Raw genomic sequence first — 20,403 nt, forward strand, 5'->3', positions numbered from 1 at the left:
TCAATTGTAACACAGACAAACACACTCTTCCTGCATTTCTAGTTTTAACTCCTTGTGCAAACGTATCAGCCAGTTGATAAGTCAACACGCGAAAAAGAGCATTAATACAGTAAGTTTCTTTAGTTTGGTGAAACAAATCCGATTTGTTATCCAAACAAATTGGATTGGATGGAATCATGTAAAATACTGTCTCAATCACTGGGTTCACATCTTACAATTAATACCCAGGAATAACGAGCAATAGAAGACAAACCAAACTACCAGTTCATGGGATGAAATGCTTGGTCAGGTTACCTATTTTAAGCACTCTGCTCATAACCTTTAGGATGTTTGTGATCATTCAAATGAGCTGCACTTCATCTCTATAGCCACTTGGTGTTGCCCTATTCCCTTGCTTACATTATTCAAAAGTGTAAGGACTAACCAAATCTAATTAGGTGAAAAGTTAACACAGGTTTTAGTTAAAAGGTAAACATTAAACTTACATAACCAAACCAGCGTCTCAGAGCTTGGCTAAGTTTAAATAAGTGCTGACACATTGGTCTTGTGCCACAAAGTTATTTGAGTTTTAGGTGAAAAAAATAATAGTGAACAATACAGATATACAATTAGCCAGCAGAGAACTGTTTCTTTTTAAGGTACATAACATCAGTTAAATAACTGAATTGAAGTTTTCCAAAACTGAGTTTACAATCTTGTTTGTGATGTCACTGTGAGTCAACACTTAGCCTCAGGCTACTGACGAGACAATGCTAATGAAAATATCAACAGAGTTACTTGTCACAAGTAACTATTGCTCATCAAAGTTAGCTGTAATTCCTTTTCAGTGCAGCCTAATGCATCTGATCTGCTGCAGGGTAGAAACTTAGCTTAGAAGCTGCACAAACATCACATCTGTTTGCAGAGGCAGTTAGGAGTGACCAGGGCATTACCCCCTGCTTACCCTCGTATCTAGTTCTTCTGGTTCCTCTGGTGTGGTGCAGGCTGTGTTAGCACTGCCATTACACTCGGTGGTGTTGATTAACAGCGGGGAGTTTCCATTGGAAGAGGTAACAGAGAGTTTCTGGAGCAAACCAAAAAAAAAGTAAAGTACTCACATATTCCTACACATAGTACTAAATAGTACTCACTGTGCATTTGGAAAGTTTTACATACTGCGCCATTGATGCAACTATTTCCCACTGTTCCTTTAGGAACGACCACCAGGTAAGTCTCGATGCCTCTTTCCTTCAGGTAGTCACAGCGGTCACCTCCGTTCCCTGGCTCCACATCAAACTCCCCGTGAAGACACTCCATGGTGCTCTGTGAGATGTGGACACGACTGGTACAAACAAACACACTGAGTTTAAATCAGACTTCATGGAGATTCAAACAGTGACAGTATGCTGTTTCCACAAGAACGACTGAAAACTAAAACTAAAATTCTTAAAAATATGTTTTCTTACCCTGGTATCCCCCCAGCCTCCATTTTATTGGCCACTGTGACATCTGTGGACCAGACGTCATACTGCCATCGTTTCTGGCCAAGGACACCTCCCAGAACTGTGCCACTGTGCACCCCCACCCGCATGTCAACATCGGTCTGGGTTTTCTCCCGTACGTACCTGTAATCAACAACAGCACATGTTTGATAAACATACTGCTTCTGTTAGTTAGTCAGGAAAAAGAAGCTTGATAAGAGAAGCCAGGAGTGCAGTCAGCTGGTCTGATCGGCGCATATACCTCTATATTTTTTTCTTTTATTTGCATTGAATTCTACTAATTGCAGACTTTGTTGTTCTAAACATAGTGTGTGAGCAAACCTACTGACTGCTTTTTGACTGACTGAAAATAACAACCTCATCAGTAAATAATTACTGATAAATCTAGTTAAACAAATATTGACTCAATTTGTAATTACTTCTGCCTGAAGCAGTATTGCTAACCTGCAACAACTCCTTTCAACGCAGATACCAGGACTGAACAGGGACTATGATTTAATTTAACAGACACTGTCTGTAAACACCTTTGCAGACTGAACAAGACCCAGCAAAAACGAACTACATGACCTCATTATCCAGCTGCGTTATGTTGCAGCTTTAATGCACAGAGCGTCAATAACAGTCGATCAGAGCGATCAATCCTACACCGCAAACCAAATTGGTACGGCACTCCAGCTGACACAGAGTGATCTATAAAACCAGAACGGCCGGCTGTGAAACCAGGAAACACCTACAGCAGCCTTCTCCGGCTACTGGTCACCCATCCACCCTACACTCACGAGATGGCCTCGACCATGGCCAGGCCCATCATGATGGAGCAGGCAGCGTGGTCCTCTCTGTAGTCCGGCAGCCCGCAGATGCAGTAGTAGCAGTCACCCAAGATCTTGATCCTCAACTGGTGGTATTTCTGAATGTGTTAGAGAAAAACAAAGAACAACTGTATCAGTTACGTTGGTACATGGCTGTTGTTATTAGTTAATTTTTATTAATGTAAAGCTGCTGCTGTTTTTGGCTAAAATCTGAGATAAAAAATCTTGTTTTGACAGATTTCTAAGCTCCATAGTGTTTCTCTGTACCACTAGAATCTCAGTGTAGAAGCTGTGATGGAAGAAACCCTTCAGACTAAACTTAATTTAATTAAGAGCCGGAACTCATTAAAAGAGTTAGTCCTCAATGCTCATGAGGAAAAACTGCCGGTGGGTAAACAGACTCTGTGGCCACTGAGCAAACACATTCACTATGTGACGCATGAAAGAAGGGACACTTACTTAAAAATAGATCTAAAAGTCTACGGTTAATTTATGATAAATAAAAGTAATTAAAAGTATTACTGTAGTGTTTGTTATAAAAAAAAAACATTTAAATGTTTTATTATCATTATAGATTTATCTTATTCTCAAAATGTTTACTCTAGTAATGTATACTAGATTTTTACTATTTATATTAGAAAGTTGTTGTTTGTTTTTGTGAACTCACAGCAGCCAGTTTGTCAAAACGTGCGAAAAGCTCATTGAGCAGTTTGACCAGCTCCTGAGCACTGCAGGACGATGACAGCTGAGTGAAGCCCACGATGTCTGCAAACAGAATACTGGGACAAATACAAAGTATTTTTACTGAAAGGTAATCATTTCAGGGAAACAGAAAAAGAGTCAGTGATTCAACAGTGAAGTTTAACTTTATTTTCCAGAATCTTTTCCATACACTTGCATTCTTTTTTCTGTGTATGTTGAGGGAGCAATAATTCTTACTAGGAAAATTCTTAATCTGAAACATTAAGTTTAATATTTTCACCTGACTTTTGATACAGTTGTTCCAGAAAGGAGAAGCTACTTACTTACTCTAAATCAATTGTTGCTGATTGAAAACTGAACGACCTCAGAAACATATTTGGCTTATGTATTTATTCCTTTACAACACGGTTGTGTATCTCCCCCTATAGGCCCAACAGTTTAGGTGTTCTTGCTTCTCAACAAACACAGATCATATACTGGAACTCCCTGGACACCACAGAGCTGCTGCATTTTGTTTTCAATGTTGTCTGTTGTGATATGTTTTATCTTGGAGATTTAAAAGATCAGGCAGTGGTTCAGAAGCCACCAGGCCAGAACGACGGGGTTACCTGACATTTTCGTGTCTGTACATGTACATGGTGTTGAACTGCTGCATCTCTTTCTGACTGGGCTCCTTCTTCATGTCCTGAAGCATCTCATCAGCTATGTGCTTTGGGAGGATGGAGAGCAGCAGGCGTTCCTGGGGAGGACAAACACAGACACTGGGGAGGTTACACAACCCAGAGTAGGACGAACCTGGTTAATGGCCAAAAATAAGGAAATCAGTTGGGGGATTTTTGTATATGGATCTTAATCACAGATGAAAAGAAAGATCATTTCAACCTGGTTACAGAAAAAGCCATTCTCATTCACAAACCGTGATGGCCTAATGTGAGAGTTGTTACTACTTAATGAGTCACACATTGTCTATAAAATGTGGTGATTCAGTGCATTTGTATCAAAAAAGTGGCCCTCGGCCATGAGAGGCACCAATAAGGTGAGGACGAACCATAACAACAAGTTGAAGACCTGAGGGAGTCACTGCATCATAACATCTGTTATAGTTTATATTTTAGACTGAGGCTGTCACTTCAGGCACAATCAGGCCTTTAGAGCAGTGTTTCCAACCTCTTTTGAACCACAGCACACCAACAAAAATCTCACAAAAAGTATACGTAATGAAATACAATAATCTTCTAGTTTTAATGACATCATAATGGATTTAAATCTTGGCCTGTTTAGATAAAGACAATGCTGATATACTGGCAGGAATTGAAGAAACAAACACACAAAGATCTTCTTTAGCATCTGCTGCCACCTAGCAGAAGAGGATTTAATTGCTCTCCCTGTCACACATTGATGAACAAAGAAAGATTATTGGCAATAAATAAATAATAGTTTCGGGACCAATTAAGTGACATTGGCTAATTTCCATGGCCCACCTAATGATGTCTCACGGCACACTAGTGTGCCACAGCACAGTAGTTGGGAACCACTGCTTTAAAGAAGTCAAAAAACATGAGACCAAACCCTGTTGGTCCAAAAAGCTACAAAAAGGAAAATGCACACATAATGTAAATTGGTATTTACCCAAGAAATTATTGAAAGTTACCTAACAAAGAAAAATCTTAAGGGCAGGACTACAATGATTTTCTGAAATTAAATGTTATCAAACATAGCAAAGACTAAAATAAGTTGTTTTAATATACTGTACAATAAAGAGTGAATGGCTGAGGCAATCATCTCTCTCTCTCTCTCTCTCACACACACAGCCTTCACTTATATATACTAATACACCCAACTACTCAAGGCAGAAGGGAAAAATGCAAAACATACCAAAAAAATAAACCAAAACAAAACAGCAGAGCCATTTAGTTCTCAGTTACCATGGTAACCAGCAATACCCGGATGCTTCTTGATTGGTTGATGACCCTCATCTCCCAGCAGCCCCTGCTTCTCCATTAGTATTCTGGGAGTTTCTACCACCACTTGTGGTTTTATCAGTCTGCTTGTGGTCTCACCATTGTCTTCCCTCTCCTCCATAACCACCCCTGTCCCTGCTTCCTCTCTCTCTCTCTCTGCCTTTCTCCCTCTGGGTTTCTTCCTTCCTCCCTCTCTGAGGTGAAAACCATCAGCTCCAAATATAGTAGTGATGGAAGATGCCCAGTGGCCACAGATGTGGTGAGATGGGAAATCGGCTGCTAACACAATGCTAGCTCTGACCAAACACACCCATGTTCCCAGTGTTTTGTGGTTTTAACGCTGCGATTTGTTCCATTGACTTACCATACCATAACTAATAATCTCTACCTTACCTAACTTATCCTTCACATGTTAACCATTCATTCACATTTTACCCGGAGCAACAAAAACAAGATCCCTTCTCATGAAGACCACATTCTGGTCTGGGAACTAGTCCTAAAATATCAAATTTATAGAAAGGAATGTTCTGGAATATGCAACAAAAACTAAAACACACACAAATGCAGATACAAACATCACATGTGGTGTATTTGCTGACAAAGCCCAGCTATTCTGCACACTGCCGATGTACTATTTAGGGTTTGACCTCACTTCAGATGTATTTTAGGAAGGAATTCAAAATTAAGCTCTGACCCTTGTTACCCAGAGAGTAAAGCACTGGGGCCTCTGCTCCTGCAGGTCACGTTAGTTTTTAGGGTTTACCATTACTCTTGTACAGGGCTTAATTAAATGGATATAAATGCATTGTTCCAAAAATACATTGGGTCATCTAATATCTGTGTAAATAATGGAGATAAGGTTAGAGTTGATATATTCAAATATAAGAGACTCAACTGGTTTCTCTGGAAGTTTGAACACCATTGTTCTGGCTCATGGTAACAAAGTTGACCAAAATAAAACGTGACATGCCACGAAGGAAGAGTAAATACAAGCTGAACACATTTGCTTTTTGAAACCCCCATTTTATTAAAGTGAGCATTTCAGTGCTTATAAAATGGGACTTCTTCTGCCACACGGTGACTGTAGTTGTCCAACAGTCTATATATTGGCTCAGAAAGCTGATCTATTGACTCTTCTTATTCTGGTCACAATTCCAGGATCTTTCAAAGTCACACATACACACCAGAATGCTGCAGTGTTTGCCCTCTGACCTGTTGCTGACTCTGCTCCTCCAGGTTCAGCTTGACTTCTAGTGACTGCCTGGCCTCCAGAAATGCCTTCCGGTGCTTGCGGTCGGCCATGTAGTAGGACATGACGCCCACAGTAATGGCACATACATAGATGACAATGTTGGCCAGAAGCTATGAAGAAGAAAGAAACAGTTAGAAATAAGGAACGAAAGGATAAATAGAGAAAAACCTGGACAGAGTTTTCTGAGACACGTGCTTGTTTGTTCTTGAGAGGCAACTCAGTTTTATTGTCTTTTTTTGTTGTATATTGTGAATACAAGTATTGTATTTGCATGTGTTTAATTGGCTGCTACCTCGTTAAAGGGATGTTTAATCCCAAAGAGAGTGGTTAAACAAAGGTACATTAAAAATAAACAACCAACATTTGCCTTTAACACTGAGAAGAACATTCTGTATCCTGATTGTAGACGGTTGACCAAGCTGCTGGTCTAGGAGTTTTAAAATCTCTCTCATTCCCCAAGTATTTGTCTGAGTGAAGACCTTCTAACCAGCAGTGTGTGCATGTCTGTGTGTGTGTGTGGGTGTGTGTGAGTTGTTCTCGTTTATATCCTCTCTGGTTCTCTATGAACCAGATGAGTGTCTGACCTTTTATCAAAGCAACATTCAAGGATACAAATTGGCCTGTAATGCAGATGCAGACTAAAGCCTATTGACATCCAAACACATGGGATGAGACAGAGCTGAATACAGTCTCAGAATGTCAATGTTCAATGAGTGCACATGTCCTTGAACACACGAGCCACTCTGAACACGTGTTATGTAACGGCACGACAGAACTACCAGTCTTTCTACGGGTATAAAACGGTTGCTTGCTCTCGCTCTCTTCAAAACATGATCTTTTGATACACAAGATAAATCGTCTAAAACTAAGTACTGTGTTTCATTCACAGGCATTATATACAAACTAGTATTTAAAAATGATCCTTTTTAAATAATAGTTTAAAAAGTAACAGTCTTTTCTGGTCAAACAGCATGACTGCAAAAGTTACTATTTCAGAGGTTTCTATGTTTAGATCAACACTGTTCAAAATTCAGGTTCTTTTTCTGAGACTGAAGTCAAGGTGAAATTCAATATGTAGGTTTATATTATATTTTCTGTTACTAAATGAGTGTTGTGCCATTGTTGATAATTATTTAAGGGTGCTGGAGGTTTTCACATTCAAAATATCCTTTTAAGGAGAACAAGAAAAAGCAAAACTATTCTCTATTGTTTCTTCATTTTACACCAGAAATTTCTATTCTCACAAATGGTATCACATCCCCATAAAAGAAAGCCCACAGTGTTACTGTTATCACTACTGGTTTGTGGTTTGTACATCTGTGTGTATTCCTGTGTGAAGGCTGTGAGAAAATGTCTGTTAAACTGACATTTGTACACAAAACCCAGGAAAACAACATATTGATATGAATAGTAGAATCTACATCATGCAGAGCCTACATGTCTGAGGACATGAGATGATGTCTTTGAGTTAGGACCAGAGTCAAAACATATCAGGGAAATAGCCTCTGGAAATGTACACAGGTACTGGAGAAGATCCAAGTTTTCTATTTACTTTAGTCAAATGTTTCTGCTCTTTACTGGCAACACAGTTCTATTATCCAGCGTTGGCTTCCTTTTCAAAGTTCCTCTGTCAAAATCGAAGAAAAAAAACCAGGCTGCATCACAATGCTAGTTGCCTGTTCATACTTCATACGGTACTTATAATTGTATGTTGAACATCCAAAGAGAAGGGAAGCACTAGTAACAGTCTGCCTGTGAACAGGGACAACAAGGACGACCAAATGTTCTTGCTCTGAATACTAGTAACAGAACTACTGTGATCAAAACACTAGGCCAGGACAGTCAAAGGTTACACGGGTGAGTGAACGTGAGTGTGAGGAGAAATAATTTCAAGTAACCTGTAGACTGACTCAGTGAGTTATAATTTAATTTCAAGTAACCTGTAGACTGACTCCATCCTCCTAGCTCCCAGGATCCCTCTCTGCTCTTACCTGTCTGCCAAGTGCTGCTCCCTGGATGTCCTCCTGTTGTTGCTGGGCAATGGTGACCCCCAGAACCAGAGTGTGGACACCACAGGACACTGACGAGATGAGCACGATGGGCGTCAGCCTCAAAGGCAGAGTCAAGAAGAAGGAGAAGCTGAAGAAAGCCTGCCAGCCCACTGTGTCACTGGGCTGGTGGAAGCGAGCGTAGTTCAAACCCAGGTAACAAAATATCTGGGCTGCTATGAGCACCCACAGGGCGTAGGGCACCACCCGTCTGGAGATGCGGTCCGGCAGCACGCTGAAGCGACAGAGTAGGTACAGAATGATATTTGCTGCCAGTCCAACTGAAGCCACCAGCACAGTGGCCAGTTTGTCAGATGTGAAGACCACCGTGCACATGACAATGATGTAGCTGTCGAAGAGTGCGGCGAACACGACCAGCACCAGCAGGGTTTCATGTCTCTGCCGTCTGAAGTAGGTCTGATAGAGGTTCTCCAAAGACTCAGGAGTAAAGGTGAGGCGCATGAACCTGGGCAGACACAGGCAGCATCCTGAACTCCGAACAGTGACTTCATGTGTTCGTCCCACGGCCTGCCCGGGGTCAGAGGGCAGCGTCACTGAGCAGTCAGCCGAGTACTCCGCTGAGTATTCTGGTTCAGAAAAGGCTCGATTGCGAGGCATGACAGTAGCTGGCTAGCATCAATCCCTGCTCTCTGTTGAAAAGAGAAATGTTTCAGATGCACATCATCTGCTGGTTCCTCCTCTGCTGAGTAAGCGACGACTTCCTCTGACAGTCTGCATGTGGCATCGATCACAGCAGTGTGAAGTGGAACGACGTTTTCTTACATGGCTGTGTCTGTGGTCACTCCAGTCGCTGCTGCTGTCATTGACTCACTCTGGTGACACGTCCGGTGTCACAGGCACAGACTGAGCACGCCTACTCAGCAACGTGATCCCGAACAACATGCACTTTTTATTTCCTCATACGGCCTGACCACCACCCTTCCACCTTTGTACTCCGCATTTGTGTACCATGTCAGAGATGAATTCATTCCATGCACACAGACTTCCTCAATGTTGCTCATTCCCTGGGTTCAGGTAGCTTTTTTCCGATTGTTTTTGCCTTCCATGTTTCCACCTTACATGACCTAAATAAAGAGGGACACAGAACAAAGTCACAAAGCATCCAGGGCAGCACAGTCTCTGCCTCCTGCAGCTGGCTCTTCTCTAAGGAGTCATCAGTCACATTTTGTACTCCTGCTTCTGCAAGATTAAAATAATTTAATACATTTACATCAGGACAGTTCTTTTTACTATGTGCCAGAGGAGGATTTCTCATTCCATGGCAACTTCTTTGAACATTATACCATATATAGAAACTGTAGTGTTTTGACTGTAAAATTCATCTTCATAGTGTGATCCAATAAAAGGTCACCGTTCTCTTCCTTCTCCTCCAGCCCTGACCGTTTCATTTTGTTCCTCATGTGAATATCCACCACCCTATCAATGTGTTGGTATGCCTTTGTTGCTTCTTCATCACTCCAGAGGAAGTGGTCCAGCAACAGAAAGTCTGTTTTTTAAAAGTCTGAAATTGACCTAGTATCCCTTTCACCTAAAAGTATATTCACATGGACATGTAAGCTACCAGTCATCAGAGACGCATTGTAGGATTAATAAGGCGTCAGAATGCCACTGATTGTAAACAAATAGCTGGATTGTATAATGCAGTACCAAAACTCATCATATAGACCATTTACTTTACTCTTAGTGTCAGATTTAAAAGAAGCAGATGGTGGGATGAATTTCATCACTATTTCTGTCTTATAAATAAACACAGCATCAACTGTGGTAAATGACAATCTAGGAGAAAAAATACAATAAAGCACAACAGTGCAAATGTGCACTGAACAATCACACCATTACATGATTCTATGTCTATGTTTTATGATTCTATTCTAAGATATTTCTTCATCAGAAAACCCTATATAGACAATGGATACTTAATCTATCGTAAAGGTTCCAAACAGAAGGCAGCTTGACAAGTGGATGACTGATGTGTCCATTTCATAAACACAGCATCTGGGTGCAGAAAATACAAAGCAATCAGGATAATACATTTTTTTTGTATGAATTTATGTCCTGGTTTCAAGACTCACTGAAAACAACAATCAAGCATGTTCTGGAACACTAAGTGTATATTTTTTTAAATCAGAATCATCTTGATGAAGATATTTCCAGTCTTTACATCTATAGTATAAGATAAACCATGGTGAAGCAGCACTTGGATCAGTATCTCTCCCAACAGAAACAGCCTCATTTTAGCTGTAGGCCTTCACAGCTACATGTTGCACTCAGCAGGCTGTGAAAACACAGCTGTGCTCCACAGACATGTCCACTGTCTCACACACACACACACAGCCACACAGTGTCAGTGCAAATGGCTGCTCTGGCATCTCACAGCCCAGATATGGACATTATTTATCTAATAATGTGATAATGCAATTCTCCTGTCTCCTGTTTCTGTTCCGGTTTTGTCTCCCTCCATCCAGATGCTGCTGCTGCTGCTGTGGAAATCATGAAGAGGATCTGCACTGACTCTTACCTGACCAGAGCCTGACTTCACCTACTCCTTATAAAGGCAGATGGAGCGTTGAGAGAGGCCGGATAGATCCGTGTGCAGAGGCTGAGAATGCACCAGCAATCTCGGCCTGAAGGAAGGCAAACGATGGATTTGGGACGGTAGGCTCGATGAGTGCACAGCCCCCGCTACTGACTCTCTGGCTGCTGGGTGTTTTCCGCAGGAGATACGGAACAGCCTCACCACTAAGACTCACACGCTATCAAACACCGTACTTCCGTTTAGTTTCAAACTAAAAGCTTTGGTTTAAAGCCAAGTTCTCGAGGTAGAACATGTTTTACATTTAAACAATGCTATCAAAAAAGTGGACACAATGAGGCCATGTGTTCTGTTTCCAAATTTTGCCCAATGCCAATTCTCATATATAATGGCTATTAATCATACATGACCAAATTGTTTAGTTTTAACCATGTGAACAAGACAAATCATCGGAGGCCCAAATAGTCATAAGGAAAAATAGGTTGTGCAAAGTTTAGTAAGTAATTGTTTCAAATTCTCCAAAGTGCGGCATGCAAGTGTTTTGATTAAATTTTTGTTGTGTTTTAATGTTGTCATTCTGCTGCCCTGTTAAAGGGCTAAAGATCATGTGTTCCAGCCACCTAGAGTGAGCACAACATAAGAATGAATAAAACATTGCAACTTACTTTGTTTGCACAATTTAAAACCCCTGTTAGAAATAACTGGATTACACAATGAAAACCAAGCAGTAAGAGCCAAATGTGATAATGTCTCCCTAGTTTCCTAGGCTAGGCACACCATTTGCCTAAGGCTTTGTTCTATTGTACAACGCACAGCACACCATTTGCCTAAAACATTTGTAGAATTTTTTTAAGGCTTTGTTCTATTGTACAACGCACAGGTATTTAAATACAAGTCCTTGACTTATATTTTGAAATCCCATTCCTAATATTTCCGCATTGCTGCCATGCATTATGATGAACTTAACTTTACGTGTCCACTTTTTCGTCCTGCTGTATCTCCGCCCACTTCAACCATCACCATCTCTGGTCAGGATACGAAGAGTCATGTCTTGACCACAGTTAGTGTCTGGTTAAAAACTCCATAACTGTGGCCTGTGCATTCGATTGTGTTTTGGACGAGGATCCGATTCTGAACACTCATTAATAGTTAACGTTAAACATGTTGATATTTGTGTTTATTAAAATGTTATTGGTTGTCCATTGAAGTATCCCCTTTAAGGACACAATGGTCAAAACAATAGTCAATGAACCAGTTTTTACGTACATGCAATAGTTTAACCAAATATTGCTGCAATGTTGGAACAATGTTATTTTAGCAGTAGAACAATGCTATAATAGCTATAAAAAATCTTTGTTGGCGTACTTTGTATAAATGTTTGTTAATATGTGAGCTACAGTATCTTTTATTTTCTGAATATGAATATAGACTAAACACGGACTTGTATATTAAGTATTACTATTTACAACTTTTCCAATGGCACCACACTACCAGCAGACCTTTGACTGCAATAAATCCCTCGTGTAAGGCTGATGTTTTCATAGCGATCATACATTCTTAAATCAGTGTACTTTCATATGCCTCAGAAGAAATACTTATATATCTTCTAGAAAGTCAAGAGTTAGGGCAGCTGTGGATGTTGACTCTATACTGTAGCTCTTTGTTCAGTGCTTGTCTAAAACCAACTCCGGTTTCAGAGGAGCTGTGGTCCACAGAGAATCACCAGACTCATAGATTCATCATTAGTAATTGATTTACCTCTGGATCCTCTGATGGTGTTTCAGTGGGAAATGAATTACCACAGAGACCATCTTGTACCATAATTAATAATCTGTGTGCTTCAGTAAAGAGAGCCTATCAAGAGCCTTGTCTGCTGCATGCTGGGAAGTATTTCTCTTCCAATTTAATTCTAGTGACAGAGGCAGTCTTTTCTAGACTTTCAGTGGAACGCCCATGAAGCGCTGAATTTGGCTAAGTTGTATTGCTTAGAAACCATTGTCAATAATGTGAGAATTCAAGTCTATGTGTGACCTACACGTGCTTGAATTAACGAACAATTCATAATGAGTCATTTGTTGCGATCAGAATAATAACATTCACAACAAATTATACAAAACCTACTGATCCCTAGAAAAATAACTATTTCACGACTAGTGCTTAAAACATGTTACACTTTCTAAGTTGTATACATAATGTACAAGCATTACCCAGGTTAAGCACATTCAAAAATATCATCAAATTAAAATGTTTATCACCATATTAAAATTGTACTGTACTGTTGTAGTAAAAATATTAACTTACTACAATTATCTCAATTACCTTAACTGGAAAGCTACATGCTACATATAAAAAATAATATGACAATACAGACCATAAAGTTAAAAAGATAATAAAAAATATATAGTATAATTAAAATGCAGATGATCCACTGTGGCGTACCCTAAAAGGAACAACGGAAATATTAAATACCAAAAACAAAATAATGCAAAAATATTTAATATGTTTAAATAACCATTTGCCACCACAAAATATTTTACATAGTGGAAGCAATAAAGTTATTTTTATTTTTTTTATAACCACGAGTACATACGTCTTCTTGCCGACGTCAAGACGCACGGCACGCTAATCCTGCGTTGCTGACGTGTACGTAGGGAAGTGGCTATCGGCAGTTTTTAGCTGTTAGCTTTTAGCTTGCCTTCTTCATGGTGAGTGATTGTCTTTGACAGGGGGTTGTGGAATTATCTGAGCCCGAATTAACTTGCCTCGTCCCATTGCGGAGCATTATTGACCGGAATCAATTCTGCCGGTAAGAGAGTTTCAAAGCCTTCACTCTCTGGTCACTGCTAACAGGCAAATAGGCTAACTGCAGCTACCTTTAGCAGGTGTCTGCAAAGAACAGATGGAGACATATTTACAGAGACATTTCTGTTCATAACAGCTAACAGTGGGGGCCACGGACAAAGAAAACAATCTGTTGCATAAATTTCGTCTTCAGGGCATTTACTGAGTCCTTTGTTTTGATGTATTTCAGTCCCTGTGGTCTGTGGATGAGAGCCTCAGCAGCTGATAACATAGCCAGCTGCAGTCGGTGTCATGTCAGGCAATGAATGGTTTCCATATGTCTCTTCATTAACATAAAGTAAAGGGAATAAACGACGGAATAAAACACGAGACTCATTAATAAGACACTAGACTCATGAATTCATAGTACAGGGTGTATAGGGTGGAACATTGACACTAGACTCATGAATTCCTAGTACAGGGTGTATAGGGTGGAACATTTTGGAAAGTGCGTCTTAAATCAGGGATTGTATGTGACAGAAGTAATACAGCAATTGTATAAGGTTAGGCTTACAAGAGAGAGGGGCAGTAAGGGACTTAAGGGCAATAGTCAAGATTAAAAACATTAGAAATGGGCATATCTGAGTGAGAGTGGGTGTTGAGGTGGAATTTGAGACGCATAAAAACAAACACATTAACAGGACCCACATCAAAATAACTTTATTATTTGTTCTTCACAGGTGCGATTAGATGCAGTAGCTTTATGACGAACTGCTAGTGCTGGACACTTAGACAATGGGGAAAAAGAGAGTTCCAGATTTGTATAGGGCTCCTTTTCCCTTATACTCCATTAAAGTAGACCCCAACACAGGGCTGGTGATTACAGCAGGAGGAGGTGGGGCATCCAAGACTGGCATAAAGAATGCAGTGGTGAGTACTGAGCATATGAGTCAGTGTCAAAAACATGCTTATAAAAAGCTTATTACAGCTCTTTATATGGAGATACTCTGTTTTGCAGCAATTCCTGGATCTACAGCTGGTTGGAGAACACCAGTACAGTGCTAGCCTCCTTCACTCTCATGACACCGACACATTTGCCACAATGAACATTGCTGTAGGCGATGGTGTCATTGCAGCAGGACAAGACGGGAACTGCTGCCTGATGAGTTTCAAACACATCGCACAGAAAGAAAGAAAAGCTTCTTCTGCTAAAGATGGTGAGCCTTGATGCTGCAACTGTGGTGAAAGCAACACAGTTACAGTGGTTTCTTCTAAATTCAATTAAAACTAAATTTAAAATCAAGTAATCCGCCTTGAGATAACATCTGCCTGGTCAGGTGTCTTGTGCATTTAGTTAAAGTTTGTTGTGTGCGCAGCAGGGAACAGCGAGCAGCCCAGTAGTGCCAGGCGACGAGCTGTTAAAGGAGAGAAAGGTGAACAGGATGGAGCGGCAGCCTCTGAGGGCATGTCAAATATGAAGGACGAGACTGTTCACATCTCTGTCAAGGCTGTGGGTCAGGTTCAGTCAGACGCCAATCCCCAGGACCCACTCCAGAAGGTGGTCCGCTTCAGTCCTGACCTAAGCCTCCTCCTGACAGGAGGAACAGATGGACACATCCGAGTCTGGGAGGTGAATACTGACCCATTTATTTTAACAGCACTTAAATGTGTAAAGTTTTCGAATCAGGTTGGACAAATTTTGTAACTTGCTCCACACTGCACACAACACTGTATGGTAGTCAAAATTAACTGCAAAGCTTTTATCTGTTTTTTTTGTTTTTTTTGCACAGTTTCCATCACTAAAGAAGAAGTTTGATTTTAAAGCACATGAAGGAGAAATGGAAGACTTGGACATGAGTCCTGGAAATAAGGTGAAACACTGACCCCCTCTGGTTAAGACATTAAAAGTTGACTGGTGCACTGTGGTATGACTTATGGCTAACTATTCTTTATGTTGTGTGCCGTTCCCAAACAGCACCTGGTTACAGTCGGCCGGGACTTTGCCTGTAGTGTATGGAGTGGAAACCAGTTAGCCATGGGCCTGAAATGGCATGAGACGCTGCCTCAGATGTCTGAGAAGACTTACCGATACATGGCTTGCAGGTCTCCTCAAGTGGAACATTGTACCAGATGTTTACATCATTGGATCAATACAGATTATATGGTTGTTTTTCTTGGGTTTAAGGTTTGGTAGAGTAGAGGACCAGAAGGATGCTCTGAGGCTTTACACTGTGCAGATTCCTCACAAAAGAGACAGAAAACCTCCTCCGTGCTACCTTACTAAGTGGGAAGGCAAGAGCTTCCTGCCCATGCTGACGGCGCCCTGTGGAAATGAGGTCATCTCCAGTCTGGCTGTCAGGTATCTGCTCTGTTCGGATAGTTTATCTTATATCATCAGAGACATAAAAATACTACATTGTAGTTACTTTGTGCTTGGTACGAAATTAGGACTTTCCACCTTCACATATAAACCTGTACTACAGGATCTATCTATCATCATGTTTTTACTGTTGTACTTTAAAGGTGAAATTCAGGGTCTTAAATTCAGTGAAATAAAGTACAGATAAAATATTGCAGATAAACTGGAACCTCTTTACATTGTATGATTGTATGAAAGAGAAGAAATTGCACATCCAAACCCAGAGCTTAATTTATGTGAATAAACATGTAAAATGCATTTATCTTTTTTTATATCTTTACTTTATCAGTGACTCAGGAACATTTCTTGGACTTGGAACTATAACAGGATCAGTTGCCATCTACATTGCATTCTCCCTTCAAGTAAGGACATGTTTCAAATTAACATCTTCCTAAATTAACCATGGATCCCACCCTGCTGTATGACTGTAAATGGCTTCTTTTTTCTGGTTTTGTGCAGAAGCTGTATTACATCAAAGAGTCTCATGGCATTGTTGTCACTGACCTGGCCTTCCTGCCTGACACACTGAAAGGAAAATCCATCAAAGGAAACAACGAAACGGCCATGTTGAGTGTGGCAGTGGACAGTCGTTGTCAAGTCCATACTGTTTCCAACAGAAGTAAGTCTAGTCTCCTCATCGTTTCATTATTAGACCGTTTGTGTGCACTAAAACCCTGTCGGCTCATCTTTCGTCCATTTGCTCTGTCTTTGCTCCAGGATCTTTTCCTGTTTGGTTTGTGCTGTTTTGCTGTGGCCTTATGGTGGTGGCTGTCATCCTGCTCCTTCAGTACGTCTTTCCTGGATTTATATGAACTACAAAAAGCCTGATTGAGCACAGATAAATCCTCACATGGATGACTTCACCAATGTGGACTTCAGCACAACTCAGCGCAGCACCACTACTCCCAGCTGAGTGCTGACTGTGAACAGTTTTTTCGGTGCCCTCAGGTCTAACTCCAGGTTGTTCCTGTCAGATTGGTGAACCCAGTGAAATCACGGCTGGACAGACTGTGGCATTTTATCATTGTTTTCAAACAGTTAAGTCTTAATCTTGTTTGGATTTCTCATTGGATATTTGAAGGACTCGGGTTCATGATTGTTGGAAGCGTGAAATCTTTTTAATTATGTATTTAAGAAATGATGGAAAACTATATTATTAATTGGCACACTGTGCCTGAGTGACCCTGCAATGCTCGTTATTTTCTTGTATAAAAAAACATGCAACACCCTGAATTTAAAAATCATGTAAAGGTAAAAACAAACATGTAAAAGAGGAAACAGTGTTTAAGTGGATGAAAAAAAAACATATTTTTACCAGAAAAAAGTTGAGTATTCTCTTCTTTTAATAATCAATCATCATGTCTTATATAAATACATGACAGCGCAGCTATGGAGACAAATGTGAAGATGAAGCTAGTCTAACTCTGTCTGACTTGGTGAAGAACTGGAAGAAATAAAATAGAACTTCATAAAAAGCTGCTTCTTTATAATGTTTATAATAGTAAATTGTAGCTTAGCTCACGTTTGTATAGTTAGTTCATCAGTCACAGTACAATTGACATACACTAAGTGACTGTTGGATAAACAAATACATTAGTAAACGTTTAACAATGGGAGACAATTTTATTAATTTAGAAACACCCAAGACAAAAAGATAAACATTAATCAGAAGTTATTTGAGAAAAGACTATGCTAAACAAAACACATCTTAAATTCACATTTATACTGGGATGTAGCTTATTGCTTTAAATCATTCTTGGTGTCCACAGAATAAAAATGTTTTCAACAAAGAAAAAGTTCTTGAAAAAATACAATTTACTTCATTAAGATATGGTACAGTTTACGGACTGTTGGTTTTTGTCCAGCAGATGGCGCTGTATGTCTGAATTTGGTCCAAAGGGGCACATCAGCCGTACAGTTATAATATAACTCCTCTATAACGTAATAATAAATAACGGTCTCAGTATCAGGTCGTTTTTGTAATCTTCGTAGAAAATATATTGTAATATTGTATTGATCTGTTATAAAATATATTTGTAGATATGACTCATAGAATATCTCAAAATCTCGACAAAAAACTTTTTTTTCAGGAAAAACTACAAGAGAATAGTTAGCTGATGTGGAGCTCTGTTTAACACTTACATCTGTGTGTTGGAGCTGTGGTTTGAAGTTGAACCATTTACTGGTGCATATAGAGTTGGAAAGAAGTGAGCCAGACTTACAGTTGCTGACAGGTGCCTTCTTTATCATTTGACTGCAGACCCTTAAATCAGGACACTGTTGTCGACATACCTCATGGCACTCTGCTAAACGTCTGCATGCTTTCTAATATTCATTCACATTCTTAACTTCAGTTTTGTCACACCCATCACATTTTGCATGCTTGCACATGCTGCAGGCTTATGTGGTTGCACTGCGTGATGACACTAACTAACACACAACAAAAACAGCATCCTAACTGGGGCTGATGCTAATGTTAGTGCTGGTCATTCATCAGAAAAAGTTGTAAAGTCCAACCCCAGGGTATTTCCTGTCACATGGTTTACCTCTTCACATGGGTAAACCAAGCCAATTGCCCTGGGTGTCAAATATGAGACATAGGTGTCTGATTGGCTAGGGACCACGCTCCTTGATCAAGTACTGGGACAGGACTCTAGACCCAACTGTGTTTCTGCAGGGATCCTGCCTACCCCAGCTTTAATCCACCCATGGTAACGACTGTGGAACCGTCTTTGAGTTGATGTTATTTTACAGCTGAGATTCTCGTCTCCACCCTATACAATAGATTGAATGGAACCACATGGATGTAATTTAGTTTGTCATGTTCCTATCACTGAAAGAACAAAAACATCTGTCGCCTTTGCCCCTGCCCTCTTTATTTGTGAAAACACAACGCACGACAACACCAGAGTTCTGAACGCCCTCAAAGGTGTGAGGCAGAATACATCTGGGACACGTGTTTCCACTGTTAAACCTCTGCTGCTGTTACCTTACTTCTAAGGATCAAGCATTTTAAATTATGGAGAAGGAAAATAACTAGCTTTTTTTTAGATGAGAACGTGTCCTGGGGTCAGAAGCGTATAAAATACCAAATGTCTTTCAAAAGGAATTTCAGTTAAGTGAGCGTCAAGATAATATGAAACAGGCAAGTGAGAAGGAGATTGGCTGCCAACATGACTTCGTTGGATATTGCAATCTACAGTCCATACTTCTGGTAAACACTTCCTCCCAAATATGTGATGACTCCATGACCTAAGTTGGGGTTGAAACTGAGATGAATTAAGAAGGCATGTAACAGATAGGGATGTGAGCATGTAGAGCCACAGAGCAGGAAGTAGGTAAGACCTACTATAATAATAATTAGGTGAGTATCCAAGATTACTGACAGGAACCAGGTTTAAGAAACCCCACAGGAAGTAACACACAGCGCCAGCGCCACCTCCTTATGAGTGTGAGTGTAAATGGTTGTTTATTTCTATATGTGTCCCTATGTCTGAGTGTGGAGCTGTAGGTAAACTCCACCCTTGACCTCTGGGAGTTTCTCAGCTCCCCCACGATCCAGAAAAAGATTAAGTTATTAAAGATAAGGGAATTAAAGAAGTATGCAATAGTTTTCTGCCTAAACTCAGCGTAGCAAAATTTGAAAGGCACCACGTCAGTGAGTGACGCTCAGTCTGTTCCAAAGGAGGGGAAAAAAAAGTTAATTTTTATTTCCTGTAGACCATGGGAAATGTTACATTTGTACATTTGGAACAGGAAAATATTTGAACGTTCCTTTCATTGTTGTTTCAGTATCTAAAGTTCACAGGTTTGGAGGTTAAAGTCTCAACAGGAGGTGGAAGAGATTACTGTGACGTAGGAGGACATTTGCCAAGAAAGAGATCACATTTCTGGACCAAAACATTGAAGGTTCCTCTGGTGCACTGTGATGGTGTTATGACAACATTTTTTGCCGAGCTTGCGATATGGACTTTATGAAGAGGCCAATGATAATATGTAAAAAAAAAAATAAAAAAGATGAGATTCAAATGACCTCAAGCAGAAGGCTTTTGTTTTTAAACCTGACTTTGAATATAGATATGATCAACACTATTATTTCTGCTAAAAGCACAAGAAGCATTTGAAACCATGGTCATATGCATGTGTGTATATTAATAAATGTAAAGTCACCTAGTTTAGTTTGCACCGTGTGCTGCTGGGATTAACACTCTGTGCAGTTAATTGGGCACAGGTTTGGAGTTATTAAGTTAATGATTTTTCTGTGATTCTGTGATTGTCCCCCAGTGTTCAGGCCACGTGTGTTACAGTGGGAGAAGAGTGTGCTGATGTGTTCCATCCCCTGAGGAGGAGAATACCTGGTGCCACTCTGGCTGCTCCTCCTCCACACACACACTCT

The 20,403-nt window shown here is 40.2% G+C and overlaps 2 protein-coding genes across 4 annotated transcripts in view; one reads left to right on the top strand and one right to left on the bottom strand.

Annotated features, from left to right (window-relative positions):
• The window catches only part of adcy3a (adenylate cyclase 3a), a 17,864-nt gene extending 6,258 nt beyond the window's left edge, over positions 1–11,606 (bottom strand). Inside the window, exons 1-9 of the mRNA XM_008323875.3 lie at positions 10,793–11,606; positions 8,197–9,338; positions 6,166–6,315; positions 3,601–3,731; positions 2,958–3,069; positions 2,261–2,388; positions 1,446–1,604; positions 1,156–1,321; positions 933–1,063 (exon numbers count right to left, since the gene is read on the bottom strand). Coding sequence (XP_008322097.1) covers positions 933–1,063; positions 1,156–1,321; positions 1,446–1,604; positions 2,261–2,388; positions 2,958–3,069; positions 3,601–3,731; positions 6,166–6,315; positions 8,197–8,871 — 1,652 coding nt within the window. The 5' untranslated portion in view covers positions 8,872–9,338; positions 10,793–11,606. The remainder of the gene's footprint in view (positions 1–932; positions 1,064–1,155; positions 1,322–1,445; positions 1,605–2,260; positions 2,389–2,957; positions 3,070–3,600; positions 3,732–6,165; positions 6,316–8,196; positions 9,339–10,792) is intronic.
• Positions 11,607–13,387: 1,781 nt separating this feature from the next.
• On the top strand, positions 13,388–17,482 carry preb (prolactin regulatory element binding). 3 transcript variants are annotated; one of them, XM_008323877.3, is made up of 10 exons: positions 13,388–13,512; positions 14,329–14,518; positions 14,607–14,805; positions 14,965–15,218; positions 15,379–15,459; positions 15,564–15,691; positions 15,774–15,947; positions 16,297–16,369; positions 16,467–16,626; positions 16,725–17,482. In XM_008323877.3, exons 2-10 carry the CDS (start codon positions 14,384–14,386, stop codon positions 16,817–16,819), a joined length of 1,299 nt encoding a protein of 432 aa, XP_008322099.1. In that variant the 5' UTR covers positions 13,388–13,512; positions 14,329–14,383; the 3' UTR covers positions 16,820–17,482. The 3 variants fall into 3 exon arrangements, with proteins under 3 accessions (XP_008322099.1, XP_016893062.1, XP_008322098.1); XM_017037573.2 differs by having other exon boundaries at positions 13,418–13,613; positions 14,968–15,218; XM_008323876.3 differs by having other exon boundaries at positions 13,421–13,613.
• Positions 17,483–20,403: the final 2,921 nt, after the last annotated feature.

The sequence above is a fragment of the Cynoglossus semilaevis genome, chromosome 13 (genome assembly GCF_000523025.1).
Source record: "Cynoglossus semilaevis isolate Cse_v1.0 chromosome 13, Cse_v1.0, whole genome shotgun sequence".
Classification (NCBI taxonomy): domain Eukaryota; kingdom Metazoa; phylum Chordata; class Actinopteri; order Pleuronectiformes; family Cynoglossidae; genus Cynoglossus; species Cynoglossus semilaevis.

Bases quoted from the DNA above. Each gene is read 5' to 3' on its own strand.
- preb (XM_008323877.3), top strand. From the start codon at position 14,384: ATGGGGAAAAAGAGAGTTCCAGATTTGTATAGGGCTCCTTTTCCCTTA. The intron at 14,519-14,606 runs GTGAGTACTGAG...TCTGTTTTGCAG, and splicing joins CTGGCATAAAGAATGCAGTG to CAATTCCTGGATCTACAGCT. The intron at 16,627-16,724 runs GTAAGTCTAGTC...TCTTTGCTCCAG, and splicing joins CCATACTGTTTCCAACAGAA to GATCTTTTCCTGTTTGGTTT.